At 39.2% G+C, this 27,861-nt stretch overlaps 1 protein-coding gene across 3 annotated transcripts in view; it reads left to right on the top strand.

Moving 5' to 3' along the window:
* The first annotated feature begins 12,604 nt into the window (after window positions 1-12,604).
* The window catches only part of gpc6a (glypican 6a), a 168,786-nt gene continuing 153,529 nt past the window's right edge, over window positions 12,605-27,861 (top strand). For all 3 annotated transcript variants that reach the window (XM_057832554.1, XM_057832546.1, XM_057832538.1), the window contains exon 1: window positions 12,605-13,189. In XM_057832554.1, the coding sequence (XP_057688537.1) occupies window positions 13,021-13,189 (169 nt within the window). In that variant the 5' untranslated portion in view covers window positions 12,605-13,020. The remainder of the gene's footprint in view (window positions 13,190-27,861) is intronic.

Genomic DNA, 27,861 nt, shown 5'->3' with positions numbered 1-27,861 from the left:
GGCAAAGAATTTGTACACAGGCTACATTTTATGCAGCAAAAGATTTGTACATCCGTGGTCACAGACTAATGTAAACACACATTGCCTACCTTTGCTAGAAAGATGTGTTGCCGTTTGCTATGGTCATAAAGTGAAGATCCTGCACCCATCCGCAGCAAAACTGTTCGTAGCTTTGTAGCGATTTGTAGTTTCGGAATTGCTGATGAGTGTAGTAACATATACCAAACACTAAATACAGCATGATGTCCATTTCGCGTAGTGGTGGAAGCTTGTCGACATCTTTATTCCATTTGTGTTCGGCTTGCTCGTGAGGGTCAACATTGTTCACATCCTTAAAATTGCTCACATATCTGTCCTTCGCCGTGGTAACAAGTTTGTCTCTGTATCGAACTGGCAAGTATTCCTTACTTTTTTCCATCTTTGGTTGCCGCTAAGTTTAAATGTCCCGTGATGCTTCCGCAATGGTTGCGTTGTCGCAAATCTCGCATGATCCCGTGCTGCTGTGACGTAAACGCTCGAGCCTAATTGGCCAAGCCCTACTACTGTGGGACCATTGGACTTACGAGGAAGTGAGTAAACATCTTGTTTTGTATTATGTCAAATATTAATACAGCGATTACAAAGTAAACACTACAAACTTTCTTTAAATAAAGGACTACTTACGTTTGATCATTGATAGGCATGTAAAAAGCTCTCTTCGTGCACATTAGCTGCACGTTAGCCGCACAACAGCTGCAGCCGCCCTCCTCCGAGAACGAACTGTAAATTGCTCTCCGCCAGGCGGTTTGCCGATCCGCGAAGACAATCAACAACCCAGTCGTCATGTTAAATAATCCGGGCTAGTTATGTGTGATTTTCCGCTTCGAAGACTTTGAAACATCACTCGGTTCGGGTTAGCATGTCGGCTAGCTGCCACGCCTCTTGGTATGGGAAGGGAAATGACATATGTCCGATTTAGGTGTCATAAAATATCATTCGGGAGGTGCGACAGTAAAGGTGAAGTGGACAGTTTTGACCATTATGGAGTAATTTTGCCATGTCATCCTGAATAAGTGCATTTTTATTATTTCATATTCCATTTGGCACAAGACTGTTATTTGTCATGACCATGCCATTTATTTAGCAATTGGGGAAAATACATGGATAAAAAGAATATCCTGTAAAAATATTGAAGTAAAGAGACAGAAACAATGACATTTTGCAGCTCTCTTCGTCGCGTTTTCCTCGTTGTGAATAGTTTCCCCTCGACGGGCTGACTGGTCCTTCTCAAGCCATTTATTTAGCTATTGGGGAAAATACTTGGATAAAAAGAATATCCTGTAAAATTATTGGAGTAGAGAGACTGAAACAATGACATTTTGCGGCTCTCTTCGTCGAGTTTTCCTCGTTCTGAATAATTCCCCCTCAGTGGGCTGAATAGTAAAACCGATGAGCCCAGTCTCCCGCTGACGTCATCCACCTGTTGGGGACGCTCGAGCACTATCACGGTAGGCGTGGCTAACTGTCAGATTAAAAGACTAACTTCTCGTCATCTGCGCTTTGCTAAATTGTTGTTTATAGTCGAATCGTCTCAAAATATGATTCAAATTCACATAATAATGCTATTTAAGACTTTTTTTCTCCTGTCATATGCTCTTTAAGTATTGACTGACATTTCTAATGTGGAAAATAGGTACTGTATAAATTTGTATTTTTATCATCATGGCACTGGGATGAGTAAACAATTAAAATTTGTCTTACCTGACATTTTTTTAAGCCTATAGAACTTTTTCTGCAGAAAGTTTGAAGGTAAGCTTAGGAGGAGAATAGCAATGATGTTACGAAGGTGTCATGACATGCCTCCAAGCATTTAAAAATTCAATCAGGTTACATTGATGACACCCTTGAACTGTGCAATTACCTTAGAGTAGGTGTTCACATTGTATTTTGGCATTGCAAATGCTTAACCAATGCTAGAGTCTTCAAAGCTTTCTTACATTGGTATTGCAGTTCAGCAGCAGCATATTTCAGCATTAGAACATAATTTAGGATGATTTTTTTTTTTTGCACATAAAAAAGTATAATACATATAACTGTGGCACTATTGATATAATGGGTTGTAGGGTAACAGAGTGGTAACAGAATCCCGACTGCATTTCTACTGTCTGGTATCCTTGGGCAAGACACTGAGCCCTAAATTGCTCCCAGCGTGGCAAGGAAATACAATATACAGTATATACTGTATGTATGCGTTAATGGGTAAAACTGAGCAAATGGCTACTGTGATGGTGTAGATAAAGTGTCATTAACTACATTAAAAACAGCATTTGATGTTCTAGTTCATGGCAGCATGGTACCAAGGTCATTAGCATGTACATCTTACAGGTGAGTTTCAGAGTTCAAATCTTGGCTGTGGCCTGAGTAGGGTTAGCATGTTTTCATATGTTTCAAATTGCCAAAAAACCTGCATGGTAGGTTAAGTTAAGATTCCACTGTACGTGTGATTGTGGGTGAGAATGGTTCTTTGTGTACTTTATATTTGCCCCACAATTGCCTCGTGACCAATGGGCGACCCCTCAAAATCAGATGAGATTAGCATAACCTATGAGCAGTACAGAAAATTGATGAATGTGCTTGAGGTTGAATTAATAATGCTATTTTTCCAATTAGTTACTGCATAGTTAACTTTTTTGCTACATGGTTTGATGTGGAAATGAGTGATTGTTTCGCCTCTGTTTTTCACAGCACGGTACCATAGACTTCATAATGATATTGACGGGTCAGATTCGACCTTCACTGCGCCACGCCTTCAAGTAGGTGGCCATCCCACAATCCGCTTCAGTTATTCGCAGTCGGTCGCAGCGACACATGCAGCGATTCAACGCCGGATTAATGTTGAAAAAGTACGAAAGCTGTACCGCATACAAACAGGAAGGATTGTCTCAGGAGTGATTTGTAATTATTATATTTTTCATTTTTTTCTCATTAAAAAGGTCTTTGTTGTAAGGCTGCTGCCACATTGTCTAACAGACTAGCATCATTCTTTAACATATTTACGTAAAATAAATGCTAACTGCACAGTTTTTTTTTGCTTTCAACCAGGAATCGAGACTGCTTTACGTCCATATCTATAAAGAATTCTGGAATGTAAGCATTTATTCACAAAAAAAATTTCACCAGAAAAGCTCTGTTTACATAAGGCAGCCGCCACATTGACTAACAGACTAGCATCGTACTTCGACATATCTACGTAAAATAAATGCTAAATGCAGGTTTTTTGCTTTTAACCAAGAATCGAGACTGCTTTACGTCCATATCTATAAAGAGTTCAGGGATTTAAGCATTTATTCACAAGAATTTTTGATGCAAAAAGTTCTTTGTCCGTGATTCCACTCAATTAGCTTTGACGGCCACGCCCACAATATAGGCCCCCTATTAATCGGCCTCACGCCCCGCCAATATCATTAGGAAGTTTATGACGTCACTTTGTAAGGGTTGCGCAAGATCCGTATTCTTTAAACACTGAACTGCACAATGTAATCACCACCGTGTGGGTCAGTGCATTTGTGTGCATGTGTGTGCAAGTGTGTGCGTGCACATGTGTGAGTGATCAATTCACTGTAGGTGAAAAAACACAAGTAAAGACAAGAATCTTATTAGGGCAGTAAAGCAAAGGGAGAAAACCACTCACAAGAGGTAATTAAAACTACATGACGCAGGTTAGCATTGGGTCTTGATGAGCTGGAACTCAACAGGTCAAATTTAGCTCTGTCAATGCTGAAATGTAATTGAAAGCTGGTGAACAACAGCAGAGGCAGTTGAAAAATGTTGAGCAAACCAGTTCAAAAAATAAAAATAAAAAAACAACTCAATGCACAGTAAGTTTCGTAAAATACATTTGAAATGTAGCCAATTTCTGAGAAAATAAGAACTAATTTTGTAAATATGTTTTCAAGCCCATATGAATGTACTGTATATGGCATGTCACCACACATGCTGAAGCAATTAAACATGCGCAATCAAAGTTGCATCTCTTCCACATTCTGTACGTGTTTGTGTACATTAACCCTTTAAAGCTGCTGGATGCGCCCACGTGTCCTGCGTACATGTCATCTTTGAAACCTTGTTACGTTGTGTACGTTGTGTTGATCTCGTTTGAAAGTGCGGAAGTTGAGGTTCACTGTCGTTTTTACTAAGTCGTTTGACACAGTGTAATTTATGTTTTTTTGTTTTTTTTTTTACATTTGTTGTCCTCATAAATAAAAATTAAAATGCAGCATGGACAATGTGTTTATGTCCATACTTCCATCATTTCCTCTCTTTTTTCAAAATTTAAAGTATCACAAAAACTACCTATCCCAGGAGCCATTGTGACGTCACAATGGAAGGACCTAATGCGAAAATGTTTAATATATTGCCGAGCGAGGCACCACCTAACAAGAGGGAGGCAAAGAAATAAGCAACTGCCGGTTGGAAAGAGCGTGCAATTTTGTGAAAAGTGCGGAATGAATCAAAAACTGAATTTAGCGCAAGCAGTTGCATTATTTCATCAACTTGAGGAAGTGGATGGGCCAAATTTGTCGTTTTCCTCGGATCAGTTGGCGAGTGAGAAGAGTGACAGCAGTGCGAAAAAGGCAGAAGGAGGACCGACACTCCCTGGAAGTGTGGGCTATGTGACGTAGCCTTGTGTCTTGTTCCAGGACGAAACTGAGTGGCATGCCTAAAAAAATTGAACTGAACTAGTTTATTGTAAATATTTTTCAAAAGACTTTTTTCTGTATTTTTTTTCCACAATGTTTTTTTTTATTTGTATATATACGTGTGTGTTCTAGAAACTTGATTGTATGTATATAGTTTTGATGAGGCAGGTTGGTGCAATACCTAACCTCACAAAGGGTTATCCTCCAAACCCTTTTTATTGTTAGATAGTATATACTGTACATGATATATATTTTTTATTGTTTTGCACTGTTTGTCAACTGTATATAACCTGTTTTGACCATAGTTTGTTTAAAGGCCAAAAATGCCTTTGACCATACCTGCTGTTTCTGTTGAATTATCAAATGCAAAACTTTTGAGTCTTATTTTTATTTAATTTTTTTTTAATGTTTATCATAACAAGTTGAACAAACCTTATCAAGCTTCAAAACAGTTCATTGAGCATGTTTGGTTGTCAACAGTGTTGGGCACGTTACTTTAAAAAAGTAATTAGTTACATTACTCACTACTTCTTCCAAAAAATAACTGAGTTAGTAACTGAATTACTCTATAGTAAAAGTAACTAGTTACCAGGGAAAGTAACTTTCCGTTACTTTAAAAAGAACTTGTTGTATGTCAAAGAATTTGAAATTTTCTGAGCAGTATTCGAGTCAGTGGAATAGAGAAGAACAGACAGGTAGTTAACTTGTTAGGTGCTTCAGCAGATTTGAATTGCTTACCACAGATGTCGACAAAAGCTTTGCCCCGGGACATAAATTACACATTACATGCAGGTTTTTTCCTTTAATTTCGACAAACTTGAAATAGTGTCTACATCTCCACCTCTTAAAGGACAATTTTTCTTCTGAATGCTCTGCCATCCCAACCCTGTGCGTCTGTTTTGCGTGTGTGTGTTTGCCGCACGCGCTGTTCCGGTTTGCTTGTGAAATCACCGGCTCTGATTGGCTTATCACGACACATGACTCTAACCCTCAGCCAATCACAATCACTTCCATCGCATCTCTTGAGGGGCATTCAGGTAGGCTCGTTTCCCGACAATTCACGTCACCTTCAAAGCGTCAGCCGTCCTCAAGATAGAAGCAGAATTATTGCTGGCTGACAGTGGGAGATGGGAACGTGGCTAGCATCAGGTGTAGCAAACACAGAAACGTTACCAAACTTTGGAAAGCATTGTCTAATTGAATGAGCAGGGACAAACAGCTTGGAGTCAGAAGTACGTGCGCTGTTCTCGAACCTGAACGCACCCCAAGTCTTGGATGACAAATCAACAGAGCAGAGCGTCGACTCGACACGGCTGGTAGTTTCTTCAATTTATTCAGAGTAAGTAACACACCGCTTTTGACCGTCAGTAACGGTAACGGCGTTGTAACGGCGGAAAAAGTAATTAGTTAGATTACCCCGTTACTGAAAAAATAACGCCGTTACGTAACGGCGTTATTTATAACGGCGTTACTCCCAACACTGGTTGTCAATAGGACATCAATATTACAAATATATTATTACAGTTTTTTTTCTTTTTGGGTCCAAAATTTTGATTATAATTGGTCAGTGAAGAAAACAATTTGGACATGAAGGTTATGGTGTCCTGAAAAATGATATGTATATATACTATGTATATATATATATATATATATATATATATATATGTGTGTGTGTGTGTGTGTGTGTGTGTGTGTGTGAGTGAGTGTGTGTGTGTATATATGCCCTACCAGTAATCAGACACCTTGTTGGTATCGTATCCTGGCTACCGGAAGAGATGTAGGCTACCGACATCAAAACAAGGAAGCTCCTTACAATGCACGGAGGGTTTCACCCTAAGTCCAGCATCCTGAGGCTCTACATAAAGCAGAAAGAGGGAGGCCGAGGACTAATGAGCATCAGAGCCACTCTCCAGGAGGAAACTACATCCCTCCAAGACTACATCATGAAAATGGCCCCCAGTGATGACCTTCTCGGTGAATGCCTCTGGCAGCAGAAGCCCAGTAAGGAGGAGGACCCTGAGGAGCTATCATGGAAGGACAACCCCCTGCATGGTAAGTACCACAGACAAATTGAGAGGGTAGCTGACATGGGAAAAACCATACCAGTTGCTGGAAAAGGTCGGACTGAAAGACAGCACGAAGGCACTGATCATGGCAGCACAAGAACAGGCCCTAAGCACAAGATCAATAGAGGCCGGGGTCTATCACACCAGACAGGACCCCAGGTCCAGGCTATGCAAAGAGGCCCCTGAGACAGTCCAGCACATCACAGCAGGGTGTAAGATGCTGGCAGGCAAGGCATACATGGAACGACATAACCAGGTAGCAGGCATACTGCACAGGAACATCTTTGCCGAGTACGGACTGGAGACCCCTGAGTCAAGGTGGGCAACACCTCCAAAGGTGGTCGAGTACAACTGAGCCAAAATCCTGTGGGACTTCCAGATCCAGACAGACAAACTGGAGATGGCCAACCAGCCGGACATGGTGGTGGTGGATAAACATCAGAAGACAGCAGTAGTGATAGATACAGCAATCCCGAGTGATGGCTACATCAGGAAAAAACAACATGAAAAGCTAGAGAAATATCAAGGGTTGAAGGAAGAGCTGGAGAAAATGTGGGGCATGAAGGCAACAGTGGTGCCAGTAGTGATCGGGACACTAGGGGCAGTAACCACCAAGCTGGGTGCATGGCTCCAACAGATACCAGCAACAACGTCCGACGTGTCCATTCAGATGAGCGCAATCCTAGGGACAGCTAAGATCCTGCGCAGAACCCTCAAGCTCCTAGGCCTCTGGTAGAGGACCTGAGCTTGAAAGGAGAGACCGTACCGCCCGGTTGGGCGAGACGACGATTTTTTCTTTTTTATATATATGTATATGCGGTATTCCTGTGTGGAGTTTGTATGTTCTCCCCATGCCTGCGTGGGTTTTCCCTAGGTATTCTAGTTTCCTCCCACGTCACAAAAACCTGCATGGTAGGCTGATTGAACACTCTAAATTGTCCGTAAATGTGAGTGTGTGAGTGAATAGTTGTTCGTCTCCTTGTGCCCTGCGATTGGCTTACAACTGATTAAGGGTGTACCCTGCCATAGTTAGCCGAAATAGGCTGCAGCATCCCACGTCTCTCGTGAGGATAAGCGGTTTAGAAACTCAATGAATGAATGATATATATTATGATATAAAGGCAACATCAAAGGCATGCAAAATCGGAGAAAATAGGCCCGTACCTTAAAGGGTTAAGTATAAAGGTAAAAGAACCAACACAGAAAATGCAAATAAATGAGAAATATCATTACATGCGTATCGTTCCTTGTGTAACAATTGTTCAGGGCTCTGGTCTACAGAACGTTTCACACTACGGTATATCAGATCGTTGTTCAAGTGTCTGTACCATCTTTGAGTCTATTATAGGTCAAAGGTCCTTGGTACATGAACACGGCCAGTGACTCAATTATCTCCTGTGCATGTATATCTATGTTAAAGTTTGCAGGAAATGGAATTGCTTTAGATTAACGACATTAAAGATTAAAAAGATGGCTTGTTTCAAAGCATCCTCATGTTGTCAGAGTAAGTAACTGTACGTTTGTTGTTTTAGTGCAGAACATTAATTCTGCTGGTCACAGATTACAAAAGGTCTATTTCCTTTCTTCTGTATTTATATATAACTGGAAACCTCACAATCAAAGGTTGAAGGTTCTGGCTTTATGTTGGCGCAGCTTGCTTAAAGGAATTACTGTATAAACTGTTAATTTGTTTTGGACTGTGCAGTTAGTAAGTATATGGTCTAAATGTCCTTAGCTATATTTTATTTCAATATTCAAGTATTTGTTGATGGGTAAAAACTTAAAGTGCAGAACAAGTTATGTGGACTTATAAAAGTGACATTTGTACGTTCCCCTGTTCACTTGTATTCTGCATGGGCCTGGAAACTACCACGTGTATTTGGGATCTGTTGATCGTCTGGTAGCACGGTGTCTCACTGGTTGGCACAACACCTCACAGTTCTGAGAATAGGGATTCATTCTCAGGCATTTCTGTATGGAGGTTGTATGTTCTCAAGGTGCTCATGCGGGTTTCCTCCTGTATCCCAAAAAGATGCATGGTAGATTAATTGAACACCCTCAAAATTCTCCATAGTTGTGAAAGTTTTTTTTCTCTACAGCTGACAGCCAGTTCAGGCTGTACGCCTCCTGCCCATAGTCACCGGGGATAGGGTCAGGAACCCCCACGGTCCTCGTGAGGATAAGCGGTGAGGCGGATGACTGCATGAATGAATTCATTAATAAATTAATGAACGAATGAATGATCCTAGTCTCATGCACGGAGGTTTTGGTATGTGTCGTAGGATTTTTAGATTTCAAATTATTTCAATAGAAAAGAGGAAATGATGAGTGGTTTCCAAAGTTTTTGCAGCGCCCCTTTTTGGAGATGAAAAAACCTTCCCTGCTAATGTCACTTAAAAGTGCCCGCCCCACCCTAGTTTGAAAACCATTGGGTTTGTGTTTGATTCAGAAGCTAAGTCAAAATTGATCTCCATGACTGTCTCATTCTTCTCAGGGAACTAAACTCCATCTTTTTCAAACCAATAATACTTTGTATTTTTCCAAACCTGACAAAACACCTGACAAACTCTGATCATAGACTTCATAATGATACTGACGGGACACGGTGCGCAGGGCCGATAAATAGGGGGCCTATCTCCGTAAAAGCTGACCGAGTGGAAACACAGACAAAGAGTTTTTTAAATTGCAAATTATTGTGAATAAATGCGTAAATCCCTCAATTCTTTATAGATATGGACGTAAAACAGTCATGATTCTTTGTTAAAAGAGCAAAGAACCAGACTGTTAGCATTTATTTTACGTAAATATGCCAAATGTGCTGCTATAGTCTTTAAGCCACTGTAGCGCCGCCTTATCATCACACAGAGCTTTTTCCATTGAAAATTCTTGTGAATAAATGCTTAAATCCCTGAATTCATTATAGATATGGACGTAAAACAGTCTTGATTCTTAGTTAAAAGCAAAAAAAAAAACAAAAAAACTTGCAGTTACCATTTATTTTACGTAACTATTGTGTACTATGACGCTAATGCCATAGCAGCTAATTTCTCCCATTGATTTTTTTTTTTTTTTTTACAACGTTTCAAAATGCATGCATGGTACAAAAAATATAATGATTACCTTGAATCCTTGAACAAATCACTCCTGAGACAATCCTTCCTGTTTGTGTGCGGTACAGCTTTCATACTTTTTCAACCGAAATCCAGCATTAGATCGTTGCGTGCGTGTGTTTGAGAATTACTCCTCTTGATGTAGGCAGGCTCCCTACATGAAGGCGAGGCTCAGTGTATGATCGGTGTGACCCGTCAATATCATTATGAAGTCTATGAAAAAAAAAATCCCTTGTGTTCAGGGTAAATCAAGCAGAATTAAGTGAAATTATCTTCCAGTGCTTCAAGTAAATTTTACTCACTTAAGATTTCTGGAAATAACAAAAATAGCTAGCTTAAAATAATATTAAACAGATTTATTTTAAGCAAAAAGTTTATATATTTAATCTAAAAAAAACAAAAAAAACTGGTCAGGAATGTTCCTAATTCAAGAATAGATATTGTTCAAAGTATTATTTGAAAGCATTTTTTCTTGAGTTAGGTGAAAAATACCCAACTTTTAGATATATGGGTTTAACAAGAAAAAAATAGTAATATTTACTTAAAGTGAAATAATCTGACACATTAATCTGTTAATTAGACTTTAACACTCAAAAAAAAGATGCATGGAGAAAATTATTCGACTAGATTTAAGAAAAATATTCAGATTAAGATGTTATTAATTTGCAATGTGAAAATTAAAGTCAATAAAGATTTTTTTACCATTAATCATTTAGCCTATCAATTAATCCCTACCATTAATCCCTACCTATTAGTCTCTACCAATATTGAGACCAAACCTTGACTCTGATTAATATTTTGTTTGTAGAATATGAATGACATTGAATAATTTACCTTTGAAAGGGGTTTGCCATGCATGTTCTGGTTGGTGACTAACAAGGGGCCCCCTGAAATCCAACTGGAGTAGACACTGCCATGACAAGTGAGGAAATGTTATGTCTTAATATTTGATAAAATATGTATTTGTGTATCTATCTACTGTACCTGCTTTTTAGGGGGACTGGGTGCATTATATTAGTCCTTCTCAAATAATTTGCATATTGTGATAAAGTTCATTATTTTCTGTAATGTACTGATAAACATTAGACTTTCATATATTTTAGATGCATTACACACAACTGAAGTAGTTCAAGCCTTTTATTGTTTTAATATTGATAATTTTGGCAAAAAAGTCAAGAAAAAAAAAAAAAATCCCTATTTAAAAAAATTAGCATATTTCATCCGACCAATACAAAAAAGTATTTCTTAATACAAAAAAAGTCAACCTTCAGTTAATTATATCAGCTATGCACCTAATACTTGGTCGGGAATGTTTTTGCAGAAATGACTGCTACAATGTGGCAATCAGCCTGTCGCACTGCTGAGGAGTTATGGAGGCCCAGGATGCTTCATTAGCGGCCTTACGTTTATCCACAGTGTTGGGTCTGGTGTCTCTCAACTTCCTCTTCACAATATCCCACAGATTCTTTATGGGGTTCAGGTCAGTAGAGTTGGCAGGCCAATTGAGCACAGTAATGCCATGGTCAGTAAACCCTTTACCAGTGGTTTTGGCACTGTCAGCAGTTGCCAGGTCGTACTGAAAAATGAAATCTTCATATTCATAGTTTTTCAGCAGATGGAAGCATTAAGTGCATTCAGGCGTTTTGGCATTTCCTTCTCCCCAGTCTTCCTCCAAACTCTGGCACCTTCATTTCCGAATGACATGCAAAATTTGCTTTCATCTGAAAAAACTACTTTGGACCACTGAGCAACAGTCCACTGCTGCTTCTCTGTAGCCAAGGTCAGGCGCTTCTGCCGCTGTTTCAGGTTCAAAAGTGGCTTGACCTGGAAAATGCGGCTCCTGTAGCCCATTTCCAGCACACGCAAGTGCACGGTGGCTCTGGATGTTTCTACTGCAGACTCAGTCCACTGTTTCTGCAGGTCCCACTAGGTCTGGAATCGGCCCTTCTCCACAATCTTTCTCAGGGTGCGGTCACCTCTTCTGGTTGTGCAGCTTTTCCTGCCACACTTTTTCCTTGCCACAGACTTCCCATCGAGGTTCCTTGATACAGCACTCTGGGAACAGCCTATTCACTCAGAAATTTATTTCTGTGTCTTAGCCTCTTGCTTGAGGGTGTCAATGATGAACTTCTAGACAGCAGTCAGGTCGGCAGTCTTGCCCATGATTGTGGTTTTGAGTAATGAACAAGGCTGGGAGTTTTTAAAAGCCTTAGGAATCTTTCGCAGGGGTTATGAGTTAATTTGTTGATTCAGATGATTAGGTTATTAGCTTCTTTAGAGTACCTTTTCATGATATGCTATTTTTTTGTGATAGGGATTGTTTTTTTCTTGACTTTTTTGCCAAAATCATCAATATTAAAACAATAAAAGGCTTGAACTACTTCAGTTGTGTGTAATGAATCTAAAAAATATGAAAGTCTAATGTTTATTAGTACATTACAGGAAATAATGAACTTTATCACAATATGCTATTTTTTTAGAAGGACTAGTATTTCTTGACATCCCTGCAAGAAAGGATGTTTTTCCTCCCTAAAGTTGTTTTTCCAATACTGTTTTGGATGTACTAGTTTGATTTCAAATGTATGTGTTCTTAATGCTGTGGCGGCTCAAACAGCCAAGTGAAAGTGGGTGAATGGACCCGAGTGTCCTGATGCGCTTTAGGGCACCCACATCCCCAGTAGACACGTGTGCGCCAACCCGAGGGTACGATATGTGCAATGCAGCTGCGCGCATTAAGGATGCACAAGAACAGAGGACAGTGCGCGCCCGTGGACGTGAGCTGCTTCTGCCGCTGAAGTCGCGACCACTCCACTCCATGTTTTGCCCTTCCCTTTTGTGCGCTCTGGCCGTTGTGGGTGTCTCATTTCCACGTCGCTCCACTCACACTGACACATCGACGGCGGGACAAGTTGACATCAGCGGGCATGCTGGCTGTCTGCGCTTAGTGCAATCGGAACCAACGGGAGCCTCTTATACAAGAGGGAGCTGACAATGAGGACGTATGCCAAGAGACGAGTGATTTCTTTTTTCCCCATCCTTTTTCTTTCTTTTTTTCTCAAATGAACAACAAAAGTATTGTTGGAGACCTCTTCCAAACACCCTTTCAAGATTTCGTTTCCCATCCTTGTGGATTTATAATTTCTGAGAGAAATCATCCAGGATTTCATGTTGTGGTTTGCGATGTGGAGACTGCAAGTGGTTGTCTGCTCCCTGTGGCTGATGCTGTCCACGTCTGTCGGTGGCGAGAGCAAGGCTCGGAGCTGCAGCGAAGTTAGACAAGCGTATCACGCCAAAGGGTTCAGTCTTGTCCATGTACCCCACCAAGAAATATCAGGTAAAGATATAAGACTATTGCCATCGGCACCCCATGTTTTTAGCACTTGTCATCGTCTCCTGCTTTCCCCCTCAAACAGCATCATTCATGACAGCCTGTCCTATGTCATCACCAGCAACCCCTAGGGGCAAAATTATCTATAGGTTAAATACACTTAGAATCATTACCAGTGGCCGTCAATAAATAAATAAAAAAATAAAAAATAAATAAAATCACATTCTAAACTTATGTCTGAAACATGCAACAGTAGAATGTATTTTTCTAAGGCAAGATTGAAGTAAAGTTGAATTGTAATGTTAATTTGGTAATTTAGAATCATGTTTCTCCATGTTCAATATTCAATTACTTTATTATTATGAAGTGCTGTATATATGGCACATCAATGTCATTGACCAGAAAATAACTGCAAATAAAAAAAATGTTGCTGGAGAGACAATATGTGTTTAAACTTCTAAATAACTTAAACATAATGTAATCAGAGGGCTGTTGCTTCACACATACCCTCAAAGGAAATGCATCAAGAAATTGTCCTCCCTAAATATATTTTTAAAAAAAAACAAATTTTCATATGTAGCTTTTTTAAAAGTGTAATTATTTTTTTAATTGTATGTGCATCTTTTATCAGATGGTCATCCAGCTGATTTCATCAATAGGTCAGATATTTTAAAAGCTATCACTACAACAATTGTGTTATTCACTGATATTTCTATTTCCAACAGCACTCGGTATTTTGCAAAAGTAGTTTCCTGAACTGGGCAAGCGAAGAAAAAAAAAAAAAAGAAAAAAAAAAACATGATTTAGGACAGGTAAGAAGACCTGTTGCTCATATTCAACAGAACATCATGCAGCTGCTGGGGTACATTTGGTGAAACTCAGCACAGAATATGGTTTACCAGTAGGGGGCTGTATGCTCTCAGCACCAAATATTCTTTCTGATGTGAATTCTTACATATTCCTCAAGGCCACAGCTTAGTTTTTAATTCATGCTCTTTGGTACAGCACAGATATGAGGTTTTATTATCTCTTGTGTGGAGGTAATCACATTTATGGTCAAAGGGAAGGAGATTAGTCTGTAAACATAGTTTACATAAGGAAAGCAAAGTGAAATGCAGAGAGAGGCCAGAATTTAATCACTGTTGCCACTCAACAACAACAAAAACGTATCGCATAGTGACACTTCCATAACAATTGGCAGAAACATTGCTGCTTAATGAATTTATCATTCAACATCACTTATAAAGTAAGAAGCAACATTTTAAAATGTTGCATATTTTATATCACTTATCTTTCGTGAAACAAAAGCTGCACCCGACTTGTTTAATGATGTGTTCAAGTTGTTGGTATTTGTTAAAAATGGGCAACATATCAATTTCAGGCAAGTATATAAAATGCATGGTATAGATTTGCAAGCTAAATATGTTGGGTGCTAGGAGACGGTCTCCCGGATGAACAGTAGTTAATGTTGCTGATTAAACTCACCTGACTGTAAATTATTCTCACTTGTAGGGGTGTTTCATGTGGTAATCAGTGTTGCCTTGAAATACAGGAAGCCTGTGTTCGGGACACTTAAATCAATCACCATGTCCATCTGGTTGAATAATTGACTGATCACAAGGCCCATTATTTTTCAGATTTTCTCATGAACTTTTTGGGAAGATTTTGTCCCAAAAAAAAAAAAAAAGGATTGTGTCATCATATGAATCCAATATATATCCAGAAAGTCTCTCTTTAATAATATTTAAAATATCTTTAATCTTAAATAATGGTGTTGATAAAGAGTAACTGTATGGTTTCAAGATTTTGTTTTCTTTAAAGGTTTCTGACGCGGTGATCAAGCCTAGTAGCAAGCAATTTTCATTATGTACGGTACACCGTTTGTTATTGAATGCTACTGTCTCTCAATAACCTTTACATAAACACAACTGAGGTTATATATGAGCCACAGGGGAAATTGCTAAACGTGTGGTAAACAGCATGAGAAGCATTAGCGTTCATCCCTCCATCAGGTACTTTGCAAATTCAAATTTGTTGAGAACAATATTTAGACAGCCATGGGCAAGTGCTAATTATATCTGAAGAGACAAACACAAGCCCCATATTTATACAGGTGTAGTTTCATTCAAACATTGCCAAAGCTATCATTAATCTTTATTCAAATTTGAATATTTATATAAGCAGTACAGAAGATTAATGAATAATACAATTACATTATTTCAATCAGATGATGTTTTCCCATTTTATCCTTTATGCTATTTTTCTTTGGGCTTCTGGACCATTCATCCAGCTTCCATTTAAATTGTGAATTACATCTACATATAGACATGAACTATAACTGCAGAAATGAATGAGTCTAATGGGCTCCGAAGTTCTAAAACCCATCCCCAACATAAAGAACCTCATAAATGATCAGAGCAGACACCTTAAATTGATTTTTATTATGGTATTTTATCAGAGCTTGGAGGGTTGTCACCCTTCACACACATTATTATTTTTCTTTTTAAAATTATTAACAATAGTAGCAGTGATACATTTTTTTTACAGGTTGGATGTGAACACGTTGCACAATTGCATATCAAATGGGATCTCCAACAAAGCCTTAAAAGGTCATTTGTATCTATTATGGAATTGGTTTGCAGTGGTGCAGAATAGCATACTAAAATATGTTTCTAAAATATAACTGATCAACCAATCAGAGTATGCCGATATATATTTTGAATGTGCCTGGCATAACGATGAATCCACAAAACAGAACAACACAGAAACATGTCTCTTAGGAGAAATAGTATAATATTTGCTAATAATATTTGGTAAATTAATTCATCCATATTATTAAAGAATAAAATAAGAGAATAATTACTTCTGTAACTAATTAAAGACTGCAATACTTTCTGTTTAAGTGCCCTAGTTTTTTACAAAAAGATGACTGCAGATGAAAGCAGTAAAGGAGTGTTGTAACTTCTAAAAGGCTGTTTATTTTGACATAATCACATTTCAGAATTATAATTCAAATAGGGTAGCCCAGAGGAGAGTTGTCTGAAACCTAAAATAATAATATACAGCACAACAGTTACTACATGTTTGATTGGGGTTATATAGATTTCTCAGATGTTTGTCCTTGTGCACAGCTCACATAGCTACTTTATTTTCTGCTTTTTTCAGAACAATTCATATAAACGTCTACTTGAAAAAAATCTTGGTCAACTGAAATCTTCAAAAACTTTAAAACATGATCAGATATACTGTATGATGCTTGACTGTTCCTTTTACATCATTTCACTTTTTTTCTACTGCTATTAAATTAGTTACATCAAAGAGTACTGATGGATTTGTCTACAAAGGAAACTTGATCAATTTAATCCTGATGATAAGGTGTTTTGACAGGAATTCACATGAATTTGGGAAAATTTTAGTTAAACAATTTTGGTTATCAGAAATAAAGATGTTCATAACATAAAGTACATAACTTAAAGTCTGTGTATGATTATAATAAATATCTTCTAAATTTGACACAACACAGACAATAGTCCCATCAGATTTTGAAGGATTGGAAGTATTGCCAATTAAACAATATTTGGCTTTTGATAGCCTGAATTCAAGTTATTCTGTCAGCTGAATGCATTGAATCAATGCACTACTCAAAAGCCAAGTGTCAGTCAAATACCACTTCTACGAAAGGAAAAATTGGATGGCACTTACAGTATCTAGTCAACTCAATGTTACATAGTGCCTTAAGAGCAACCAAAGCTGCAACAAAATGCTGTATACAAAAAACACAGCTCAAATACTGTATAAGACAAAATAACAAAACGTAAATTAGAAGCAAGTCAAAGGTAAACAGCAAATGAAATAAATGAATGGATGAACAAATACCGGTAAATGAATGAATGGAAGTGTAATGGACACAGTAAGGGCAGTTAAGTTGTGTCAAAAGACAACAGAAAATAATTGTTTTATATGAGTTTTAACTACTGAGAGAAAGGCTGCTCATCAGTTGTGCATCATCCTAATTCTTAGACAAAACTACATGTTAAAGCCATGAATATAGAGGATATGCACTTCAAGCATGCAGTGAATGGAAAATACCTGTATTGCACAGGGTTGTTGAAGAGTAAAGCGCTCTAAAGGCATTTTTCACAGAGAGTGCAGCTTGGATGAATCCATTCATTGTGTACGTGTTACCATGGCACACTGACGGCGGTGTTCCAGCATACAGCCAAAAAAAGCAAGAAAAAACTTGAAGAAGCCAGAAGTATATCCCGAAGCGCCAGAGGAGCCTGAACTCCCTTGGATCCTGCCATGCTTTTATAATCGGATGAACCCATTCTTACTTCTGCTCATCATTTCCTCTTCGAAGCAAAAGTCTTTCCAAGCTGCAGCATACTTCACGGCCAAACAAGGACAATGGCAGCAGGCTGCTGCTCCGTGGTGAACACCATGCAAAACAAATGCAATGTTAATTAAAAATTCTGTACAATCCATGGAGATAATATCGCGAACATATGGCGGAAAACACTCAGGTGACTTGAAGTTCCGCTCTGAGACCCCTAATTTAGCCAACTTTCAAAATTGTCCGATGTGCATGTGTGATACATCATTGGAAAGCTTAAAATCTCAATTTTCTGGGGGAAGAAAAATTTTGAACAGGAGGGCATTTTAAAAAAAAATGTTTTTCAAACAGCAAAACCCTATCTGGAGGTGAAAGCACGTGAGAGCAGAATTACAGAGGCCATGACTTTAAGGAGATATTATCGAGTACTTACCTTGTTTCGATCCAAAAACTCAATGTAACATGTATCACTGAGTGTCAAGACACAGCTGTGAATGGCCACAGCTGGATTTTGGGGGGATTTTATGGGTGAAACATGGTAATATAACAAGGGTCGCGATGCAGACATCAAGGAGTGGTCGAGATTCTCTTTTTCATATATTTACCCTTTTAAACGTTTTTTTTTTTTTTTGGCTCAATTATTTATCATCTAACATATCGGCGAAAATGTGACAGTAACAAAATAAATAAATAAAATTAAGCGATAGTTATGAGGTAGATATCTGTAACTTTTTTACAGACGCCATTATTTCATTGTGACATAATTTATTTGAAAGCTTAAAATATGTGAATGAATAATTTTTTAAAGTGTTTTTTTTTTTTAAACGAAACAAGAGACATCAATTAATGATTCTAAGCTAAAATCGACAGACATTTTGAATAATAAGTATATTCGTTTTTTTCTGGTTTGAAACAAAAGCGGTTGTGCGACGTCTGTAAACGGGGGTTTTCAGGGTAAAACGGACAAATTAAAAACAATTTGGGGGCTTAATGCATCATGAATCTGCTATGGCAGCATATAGACATGTTGTTCTATCAAACAACAGTTCTTTTGGCTTAAAATACAGTAGTTTATTTTAAAGAGGGTTGCAAGAGCTGAAACTGCTTTTTTAGTCTTGTCTGTGTTTTTTGCCATATACATATAAAATATTAATTTGAGTTTCGTCATTCACTTTTAACTCATTCACTTTAGGGGTGTCATTTAGGGTGGCAGGACAGTGGTGGGATTGGCAGCTGCCACCCCTTGCTAGCTTGCAGATACGCCCGTGCGCGGCACCCAGATTAAGAATTGCCAGTGTTTCTGTTTAGCACTTTTTTTAACCCTATCTTTCGTGCTCACAAGCTGTATTTTGTCTGGCTATTTAAGACCCCTGGGTCTGTTCAGTCATTGTCGCTCTCATGCTTGTTTCCCGTACCCGCATCTCCATGCCAGTTTTCATAGTGAGTTGACTTTGGATGTCCTTTTGTTTGTACTTTGCTCTGGACCTTTTGATAATTAAACATTTTTTTAGTTTTGCACCACCGCATGTCTGCCTTTCGTCTCTGCTGTGTTTGGGTCCATGCCCCTATTCTTGCTTGCTCATCATCCAATACATACATACACTCCTAAAGGAAAATGTGTCTTATCAGTCAGCATGAATTTTCAGAGAGAACCATGAATGAGATGTGTGGGAGATTAACATGATCTGTGTTTGTATGCACATGTGCGTGTGTGTGTGCGTGTGTGCGTGCACCTGTATGAGTACTCAATTAACTGTAGGTGATAAATTTAAGTGTCTCTTTACGTGTGGGGTGCCATCATTTCATAGGTCATGTTTTTTTTTTTGTTTGTTTGCTTACCATCGCTTTAGTGTTGGATTAAAGTAAAGTCGCCTGTCTGTGTGGAACGTCTAAATGATCTTAGAATGCAAATGGGTTTCACTTTTACTGTATCCTGGAAGACTGTGTGACCAGCCCAAATGTCTGTTTTTTTTGTTGTTTTTTTTCTAAATGTAAAGCGAACAATACAATTCTGATTTTCTTTTCCCCCATATTCATATATATGTATATGTGTCTCATGTGAGTGCTGATAGAAGTTATAATTAATACAATTATCTCATAATAAATCAAAATTCAGTTTTAATGTAATAATTTATTCATTTGTATTTCAAATGAGTAAATAATTATATGACACTGTGTTACATTATATGAGACACGTGTTTGACCCTTGTATTTTGTTCGGGTCAAAATTGCTTCATGATTGGGTAAACAAAAATCAATGGTACTGTTTTAGATATACAGACTTAAATACGGGTCAGTCTTTACCCGAAAACAATATACTGCAAAGGTTCAGTACTTTCCGGCTGAGTAAAATCACAGTGCAAATTTAATCCACAAGAAAAAAATGTAAATATGATATTTAATATGAATGAGACAGACATGATTGCAATGTTTGTAATATTACTATTATATTCTTACAAAGGATACGGCTTGTAATATGTAGTAATAGGTAGGTAAACTGTAAATAAAAAACTTTAATGAGAAAAACAGAGGTAACGCTGGGATTCTGCACCCGAGAATTAGTCACAACCAGATGTTATACCTAAAAACAACATTCACCCCTGATTTGTTGCCTAGTGTTATCTAAACATGCCATTTCTGGTAGAGTACAGATCACCAATAATTCTGCGGCCTCCTAGAGAATTCTATTTGGAGACTGCTAAATGACTGGACAATTGTGAGCAATTCTTGGTCACAGCTCAGAACATAATTGGCTGTCAGAAATGAGAATGAGAACGAGGCACACAGCAGGAGAAGTCATGTGACTTGCTCTTATTCCTGTTTTTTTGTGAATGTTAGTGTGTTAAATCTTTAATTGTGGTTGAAAAATGTTTTGGCCAACAGAACGAATGAAGAAATGTAATAATGTAATCTTACATGTACGGTGTGCAAGAATCCTGAAAGGTTTCCTTAGTGCTTAGAGTTTTTTTTTTCTTTTCTTTTTTTTTTATTATTTTTTTTTAAGTAGTGCGAAAAGCCCCCGTATAGCATATGGGACTGCTACACAACAGCACTTTTCTCGGCTTCTTGTGATCTGCTGTGAAACCAGTAATGGATAAGTATTAAGGCTGAAACCTCCTGAGTAACTACAGCATGTGTCATGTTGGAACTTGGCAGAACAGTGATCTGTGTAGGTATTAGCATGATATGATTGAGAGCATGCAGAAATCAAGGGGGGCACTGATATCCACACAACACAGAGCTACAGCTATTAGACTTACTGTATTTTAAACTCACACTTAAAATGGTACACACAAGCAACACAGTATCTGAAAGAAATTCATTTTATAAAGAACGACTGCTGCAGGGATACATTTCAGTGACATTTGTTCTCTGTGGAAAATGTTTTCCCTTGGCATTTCTCTGCTGGTGATTGACAGAAGGGTGTGGGAGTTGCAAGCAGTGGTGTTTATGTTGAGTCATAGTTTTTACCAGGTAAGATTTTGGAGGATATTCCGGAATTTTTGAGGAGAGCATATAAAATAGTGATCACACGTTTTTGTATATTTTAGAGTGTTAATTTGATAACACTTTGTGCTCAATAGGTGTATAGGGTCTTTCTTTGTGTCTTCAGCCTCTTGAGGATCTCTAAATAGACCCCCTTGCTTCACATAAGACTGATAAAGCGCTGATATACTGTGCATTGTCCTGACAAGAAACCTTGAAGATTCAACAGATGTGTCATATAGCTTTTACTCAGGTGACTTTATTTTTGTCTTTCAGTACCCATGACTGACTTAACATGCCAAATTAGACTCTCCTGAGTGTCTTGGAAGTAAACAACCATTTAGCACAAATAAACATAGAGTGTCATGTGTGTCATGGAAACATCAGATGCTGTCAACATGAAGACAGCAAAATCAAATCTAATGGTTGTATGTACTCACTATTCAAAAGAATAGTATACAGAATTTGCAGTGATGAGTGAGTGGATGATTGTTTTATTTACAAACTTTAAAACTTTACTGCATTGGGGATATATATATATATATAATATACAGTGGGGCAAATAAGTATTTAGTCAACCACTAATTGTGTAAGTTCTCCCACTTGAAAATATTAGAGAGGCCTGTAATTGTCAAAATGGGTAAACCTCAACCATGAGAGACAGAATGTGGGAAAAAAAAACAGAAAATCAATTTATTTGCAAATCATGGTGGAAAATAACACGGACTTTCAACTCCCTCCTCACCTCGTGGCGTCAAAATGATAACAAGAATGGTGAGCAAAAATCCCAGAACCACATGGGGGGCCTAGTGAATGACCTACAGAGAGCAGGGACCACAGTAACACAGGCTACTATCAGTAACACAATGCGCCACCAGAGACTCAAATCCTGCTCTACCAGACGTGTCCCCCTGCTGAAGCCAGTACACGTCCAGGCCCGTCTGCAGTTCGATTGAGAGCATTTGGATGATCCAGAAGAGGACTGGGAGAATGTGTTATGATCAGATGAAACCAAAATAGAACGTTTTGGTAGAAACACAGGTTCTCGTGCTTGGAGGAAAAAGAATACTGAATTGCACCATACCCACTGTGAAGCATGGGGGTGGAAACATCATGCTTTGGGGCTGTTTTTCTGCAAAGGGACCAGGACGACTGATCTGTGTAAAGGAAAGAATGAATGGAGCCATGTATCGAGAGATTTTGAGTGAAAATCTCCTTCCATCAGCAAGAGTAGCAACAGTGTGTGAAAAGCTTATGAAGAGTTACAGGAAACGTTTGGCCTCCGTTATTGCCAACAAAGGGTACATAAGAAAGTATTGAGGTGAACTTTTGGTATTGACCAAATACTTATTTTTCACCATGATTTGCAAATAAATTCTTTAAAAATCAAACAATGTGATTTTTTTTTTTTTTTCCCACATTCTGTCTCTCATGGTTGAGATTTACCCATGTTGACAATTACAGGCCTCTCTAATATTTTCAAGTGGGAGAACTTGCATAATTAGTGGTTCACTAAATACTTATTTGCCCCATTGTATATGTGCATTTATATAAAATAATATAAAATATATATTTAAAAAAAAAAAAAAAAAATCGTCTCGCCCACCCGTTCTGTACGGTCTCTCCTTTCAAGCTCGATTCCTCTACAAGAGGCCTGGGAGCTTGAGGGTTCATTCATTCATTCATTTTCCATGCCGCTTTTTCCTCACGAGGGTCGCAGAGATGCTGGAGCCTATCCCAGCTGACTACGGGCAGTAGGCAGGGGACACCCTGAACTGGTTGCCAGCCAATCGCAGGGCACAAGGAGACATACAACCATTCACGCACACACTCATACCTACAAACAATTTAAAGTGTTCAATCAGCCTACTATGCATGTTTTTGGGATGTGGGAGGAAGCCAGAGTTCCCGGAGGAAACCCACGCTTGAGGATTCTGCGCAGGATCTTAGCTGTCGCTAGGATTGAGCTCTTCTGAACTGAGGTGTCGGACATTATTCCTGGTATCTGTTGGAGCCATGCACCCAGCAAAGGGGTTACTGCCACTAGTGTCCCAATCACTACTGGCACCACTGTTGCTTTCACTCCCCACATTTTCTCCAACTCTTCCTTCAACCCTTGATATTTCTCCAGCTTTTTGTGTTCTTTTTTCCTGATATTGCTATCGCTCGGGGTACCTACATCTATCACTACTGCTGTCTTGTGATGTTTATCCACCACCACTATGTCAGGCTGGTTGGCCATCACCAGTTTGTCTGTCTGGATCTGGAAGTCCCACAGGATCTTGACTCGGTTGTTCTCGACCGCCTTTGGAGGTGTCCCCCACCTTGACTCTAGTTTCTCCAGTCCATAATCGGCACAGATGTTCCTGTACACTATGCCTACTACCTGGTTATGTCGTTCCATGTATGCCTTGCCTGCCAGCACCCTGCTGTGATGTGCTGGACTGTCTCAGGGGCCTCTTTGCATAGCATGCACACCGCGTGGGACCAATTTGAAGAGAATCCCTCCGGCCGCTAGGAGGCAGCGCCTGCCTGCGTTGATGTGGCTCCGACTAGTAGGGGCGGGAGAAGGTGTACATAGTCTTCTTGTTTTTTGTTGGCAGTTTACCCTTTGTTTCATGTGGAATTACCACCATCTAACGACGATTGACAGTTTGGCAAGAAATCAGACTACAGCAAGGATTTTTAAGACGTGGCTCCATACACCTTTCTGTATGTTTCTGTCCTATTAATGTCGATCACGTGTGTTGAATATTGGGTTATATGTGTAAACAGAGATAAAGTATATTGTATTAGTCTTGTATTAATTGTTCTGTGTTCGTGTATGTGGTTGAATGTTAGTATATTTTAAATAGGAGCGCCTGTCCAGTTGAGAGTTTTTTTTACGATAAATACGTATATAATGGCAACTGTTGACTTCTGTCGGAGATTTGTACTGGCGTAATCTGTAAAATCCTGTTTGGTGTCGCATCGTTGCGCTGATGATGATTTTAAACTTTTATAGCAAAGTTTGATTTTGCCTCGCCCGGTACTCGTTAACAGGGGCTATCAGTGCGCTGAGCTGCGCTAGGCATTATGGGCAATGTAGTTTTGAACTGCTGCGTATGGAAACATGCTGGTTGAATAGCTTGTCAGTTTATTTCGGTTATTGTTTGCGTACAATCTAGAACACTGAATGAGAATAAAAATTGAGTGGGAATAACAATTTGTCAATGACAATTGTCGTGATAGTAATTTATAAAAATGTTGAGTTGGCACATAGCCTACTGTGTGCTTGTTTTTTGTTTTTTTCTTAAGGTTTGATTTTTTTTTTTTTTTTTTAAGGAAGAATAAAGCCTGTAGAGTAAAAAAATATTTCCATATAGTGTATAATATATACTATATGGTAATAGGCCTATGTTTTTTTTGTTTTTGTTTTTTTTATAAAACTGAATTTTTCTAACCAGACGGAGGAGGCACACTTTAAATATATTAAAGTTATATAAGCCTTTTTGAGTGGAGTTCTTGAATTTTTCTAACCAGACAGAGGAGGCACACTTTAAATATATTAAAGTTATATAGGCCATTTTGAGTGGACTTCAAGTAAATTCAAGTATCTCGAGGCCGGCCCGAGTGTCCTCCTTTTTGGAAATCAAAATATGGTCACCCTAGGGTTAAAAGAAAAGCAGTTGCTCGACGTCTGTTAACGGGGGTTTCCCGGGTAAAACGGACAAATTAAAAATAGTTCGGGAGCTTCATGCGCCATTAATCTGCTATGGTAACATATAGACAGATTGTTCTATCAAACACAGCAGTTCTTTTGGCTTAAAATACAGCACTTTATTATAAAGAGGGGTGCAAGTGCAGAAACTGCTTTTTCAGTCTTTTCTGTGTTTTCCGCAATATATTGAAAAAAAAAAATCGTCGTCTCGGCCACCCGGGCGGTATGGTCTCTCCTTTCACGCGCGGGTCCTCTACCGGAGGCCTGGAAGCTTGAGGGTTCTGCGCAGGATCTTAGCTGTCCCTAGGATTGCGCTCTTCTGAACGGAGACGTCAGACGTTGTTCCTGGTATCTGTTGGAGCCATGCACCCGGCAAAGGGGTTACTGCCCCTCGTGTCCCGATCACTTCTGGCACCACTGTTGCCTTCACTTTTTCACATATTTTCCCCAACTCTTCCTTCAACCCTTGATATTTCTCCAGCTTTTTGTATTCTTTTTTTCCTGATGTTGCTATCTCTTGGTATTGCTACAACTATCACTACTGCTGTCTTCTGATGTTTATCCACCACCACTATGTCAGGCTGGTTGGCCATCACCAGTTTATCTGTCTGGATCTGGAAGTCCCACAGTATCTTGGCTTGGTTGTTCTCGACCACTTTTGGAGGTGTTGCCCACCTTGACTCTGGGGTCTCCAGTCCGTACTCAGCACAGATGTTCCTGTACACTATGCCTGCTACCTGGTTATGTCGTTCTGTGTATGCCTTGCCTGCCAGCATCTTACACCCGGCTGTAATGTGCTGGACTGTCTCAGGGGCCTCTTTGCATAGCCTGCACCTGGTGTCCTGTCTTGTGTGATAGACCCCGGCCTCTATTGATCTTGTGTTTAGGGCCTGTTCTTGTGCTGCCATGATCAGTGCCTCCGTGCTGTCTTTCAGTCCGGACTTTTCCAGACACAAGTATATTTTTCCCATGTCAGCTACCCCCTCATTTTGTCGGTGGTACATACCATGCAGGGGCTTGTCTTTCCATGATAGCTCCTCAGGGTCCTCCTCCTTACTGGGCTTCTGTTGCCTGAGGCATTCACCGGCAGGGATACACTGGGGGGCATTTTCATGATGTACTCTTGGAGGGATGTAGTTTCCTCCTGATGCTCACTAGTCCTCGGCCTCCCTCGTTCCGCTTTGTGTAGAGCCTCAGGATGCTGGACTTAGGGTGAAACCCTCCGTGCATCGTAAGGAGCTTCCTTGTCTTGACGTCGATAGCCTGCATCTCTTCCAACGGCCATGAAACGATGCCAGCAGGGTATCTGGTTACTGGTAGCACATAGCTGTTCATAGCCTGGATCTTGTTCTTGCCATTCAGCTGTCTCTTGAGGACCTGCCTCACCCTCTGTAAGTATTTGGTTGTGGCAGATCTCCTAGTTGCTTCCTCATGGTTACCATTTGCCTGTGGGATCCCCAGATATTTGTAGCTGTCCTGCACATCTGTTAAGTTTGCCCTTAGGTAGTTCAGCCCCTTATATATATATATATATATATATATACATGCAAATCCTTACAATAAAATACTTACAGTGATATCTTTAGCGCTAATTTAAAAAAAAAAAAGTATACCAATTTCAGGAGTTCATGACCCAGTCTAGTGTTATCCCACTGGCACCCTGAGGTGAGCAGATTAATTGAGATCATCCTAATTCTAATTGGAGTTATTTTTATGTTGATGTAAAAAGGTAGAGAGTTAATCTTGACTTCAGGTCAAATCACTCTTGCTTTAATTAAAACATTTAATAAGAGGCTTTGCTGAAAATTCCACAGAGAGTTTGATGCTCCTAAAAACGTCAGAGGTGTGATTTATATTCTCTCACCCTTTACTGCCTCATTGTGTAAGCAATTCTTCCCACATTTTCTATCCATGCTGTCTTTATGGGCAATTGCATGTGCTTTGCAGTTAACGCTTATTTAAATTTTGTTTAGACTCCATACTCAACAAACAGCCACACGAGTTCTGTAGTTGTCATAGCAAAATCCATACTCACGGTTGGTCGAAAAATATTTAAGTGTGAGGCATTGGTCAGCAGCTCAGTTGCAAAATACTTGACTGCCCCTCTGAAAAGGTTAATAATAACAAAAGAAAATAAGTTGTGTAAAGAGCAATGTGCGTTTTTATCTAGTTTGACAGCTTATGACAAATTTGTAATTTTTTTTTTTTTCACCAATGTAAAGAGAATGCTTCCATGACAATCACACGTGTTGCAGTGTTTAAAGAAGTAAATAGGGACCCTTCGTGAGGTCTCAACCATACGCTTTTGTGGAAATTTTTGAGGATTTTATGCTACCGGGGCCAACATTTTCTTTTAGCCTGATGGCTTCATGAGCGGTACCAAGAAGCGCATTTGTCTGCCAGTTTTTGTTCGCGTATGTTTTTTTTTGTTTTTGTTTTTGTTTTTTTTTCTTTTTATCGAACAGTGGGGACGTATTTCACTTGTTATTGATGTATAGACTGATGTATACGAATGAATTTTCATAGTGCAGCTGCATCGGATAGACATCCTATTTACTGTATGTCCACATCTGAGAGAGTCCCAGGTCAAATTTGAAAAGATTGGAATTTAACTGTTCATACTGCATAAAAACTTAATTTTGTAAAATTATCAACACCCGCCTCTTCGCATAGTAGATTTTGATTAGGTAACCCTATCTCACTGTCTAACGCTACCTAGGCACAAAAATAGAGCCGAGAATCAATGCACTGTAAAGACTATTCATTATTTTATGGTTGAGAAGCTATCTTACTTAACCGACCAATTTTTCGACATTGATTTTACCTCAAATGATTAACCTGGGGGTTTCAATTTATAGTAGTTTGTGATCAATCATTCATCCATCCCTCCTCGACTTGATCTGAGGCCAGGTCGGGTGAGGAGAAACTTCAGACTTCACTCTCCCCAGCAAATATGATGAGCTCCTTCAGAGGAATCAAAAGAGGTTCTGAGGCCAGACAGTACACAAAGTCCCTGGGGCCTCGTCTCAGTGTGGTGTGCCCAGAACCGTTCACCAGGGTGGCGTCCAGGAGGCATCGTAAAAAGATGCCCAAGTCACCTCAACTGGCTCCTCTCAATGTGGAGGAAAAAAGAAGCTCTGGGCCCCTCCCGGAAGACCA

This window comes from Corythoichthys intestinalis, chromosome 1 (assembly GCF_030265065.1).
Source record: "Corythoichthys intestinalis isolate RoL2023-P3 chromosome 1, ASM3026506v1, whole genome shotgun sequence".
NCBI lineage: Eukaryota > Metazoa > Chordata > Actinopteri > Syngnathiformes > Syngnathidae > Corythoichthys > Corythoichthys intestinalis.
The sequence above is the reverse complement of the archived record's forward strand: the minus strand, read 5'-3'. Positions and strand labels throughout refer to the sequence as shown.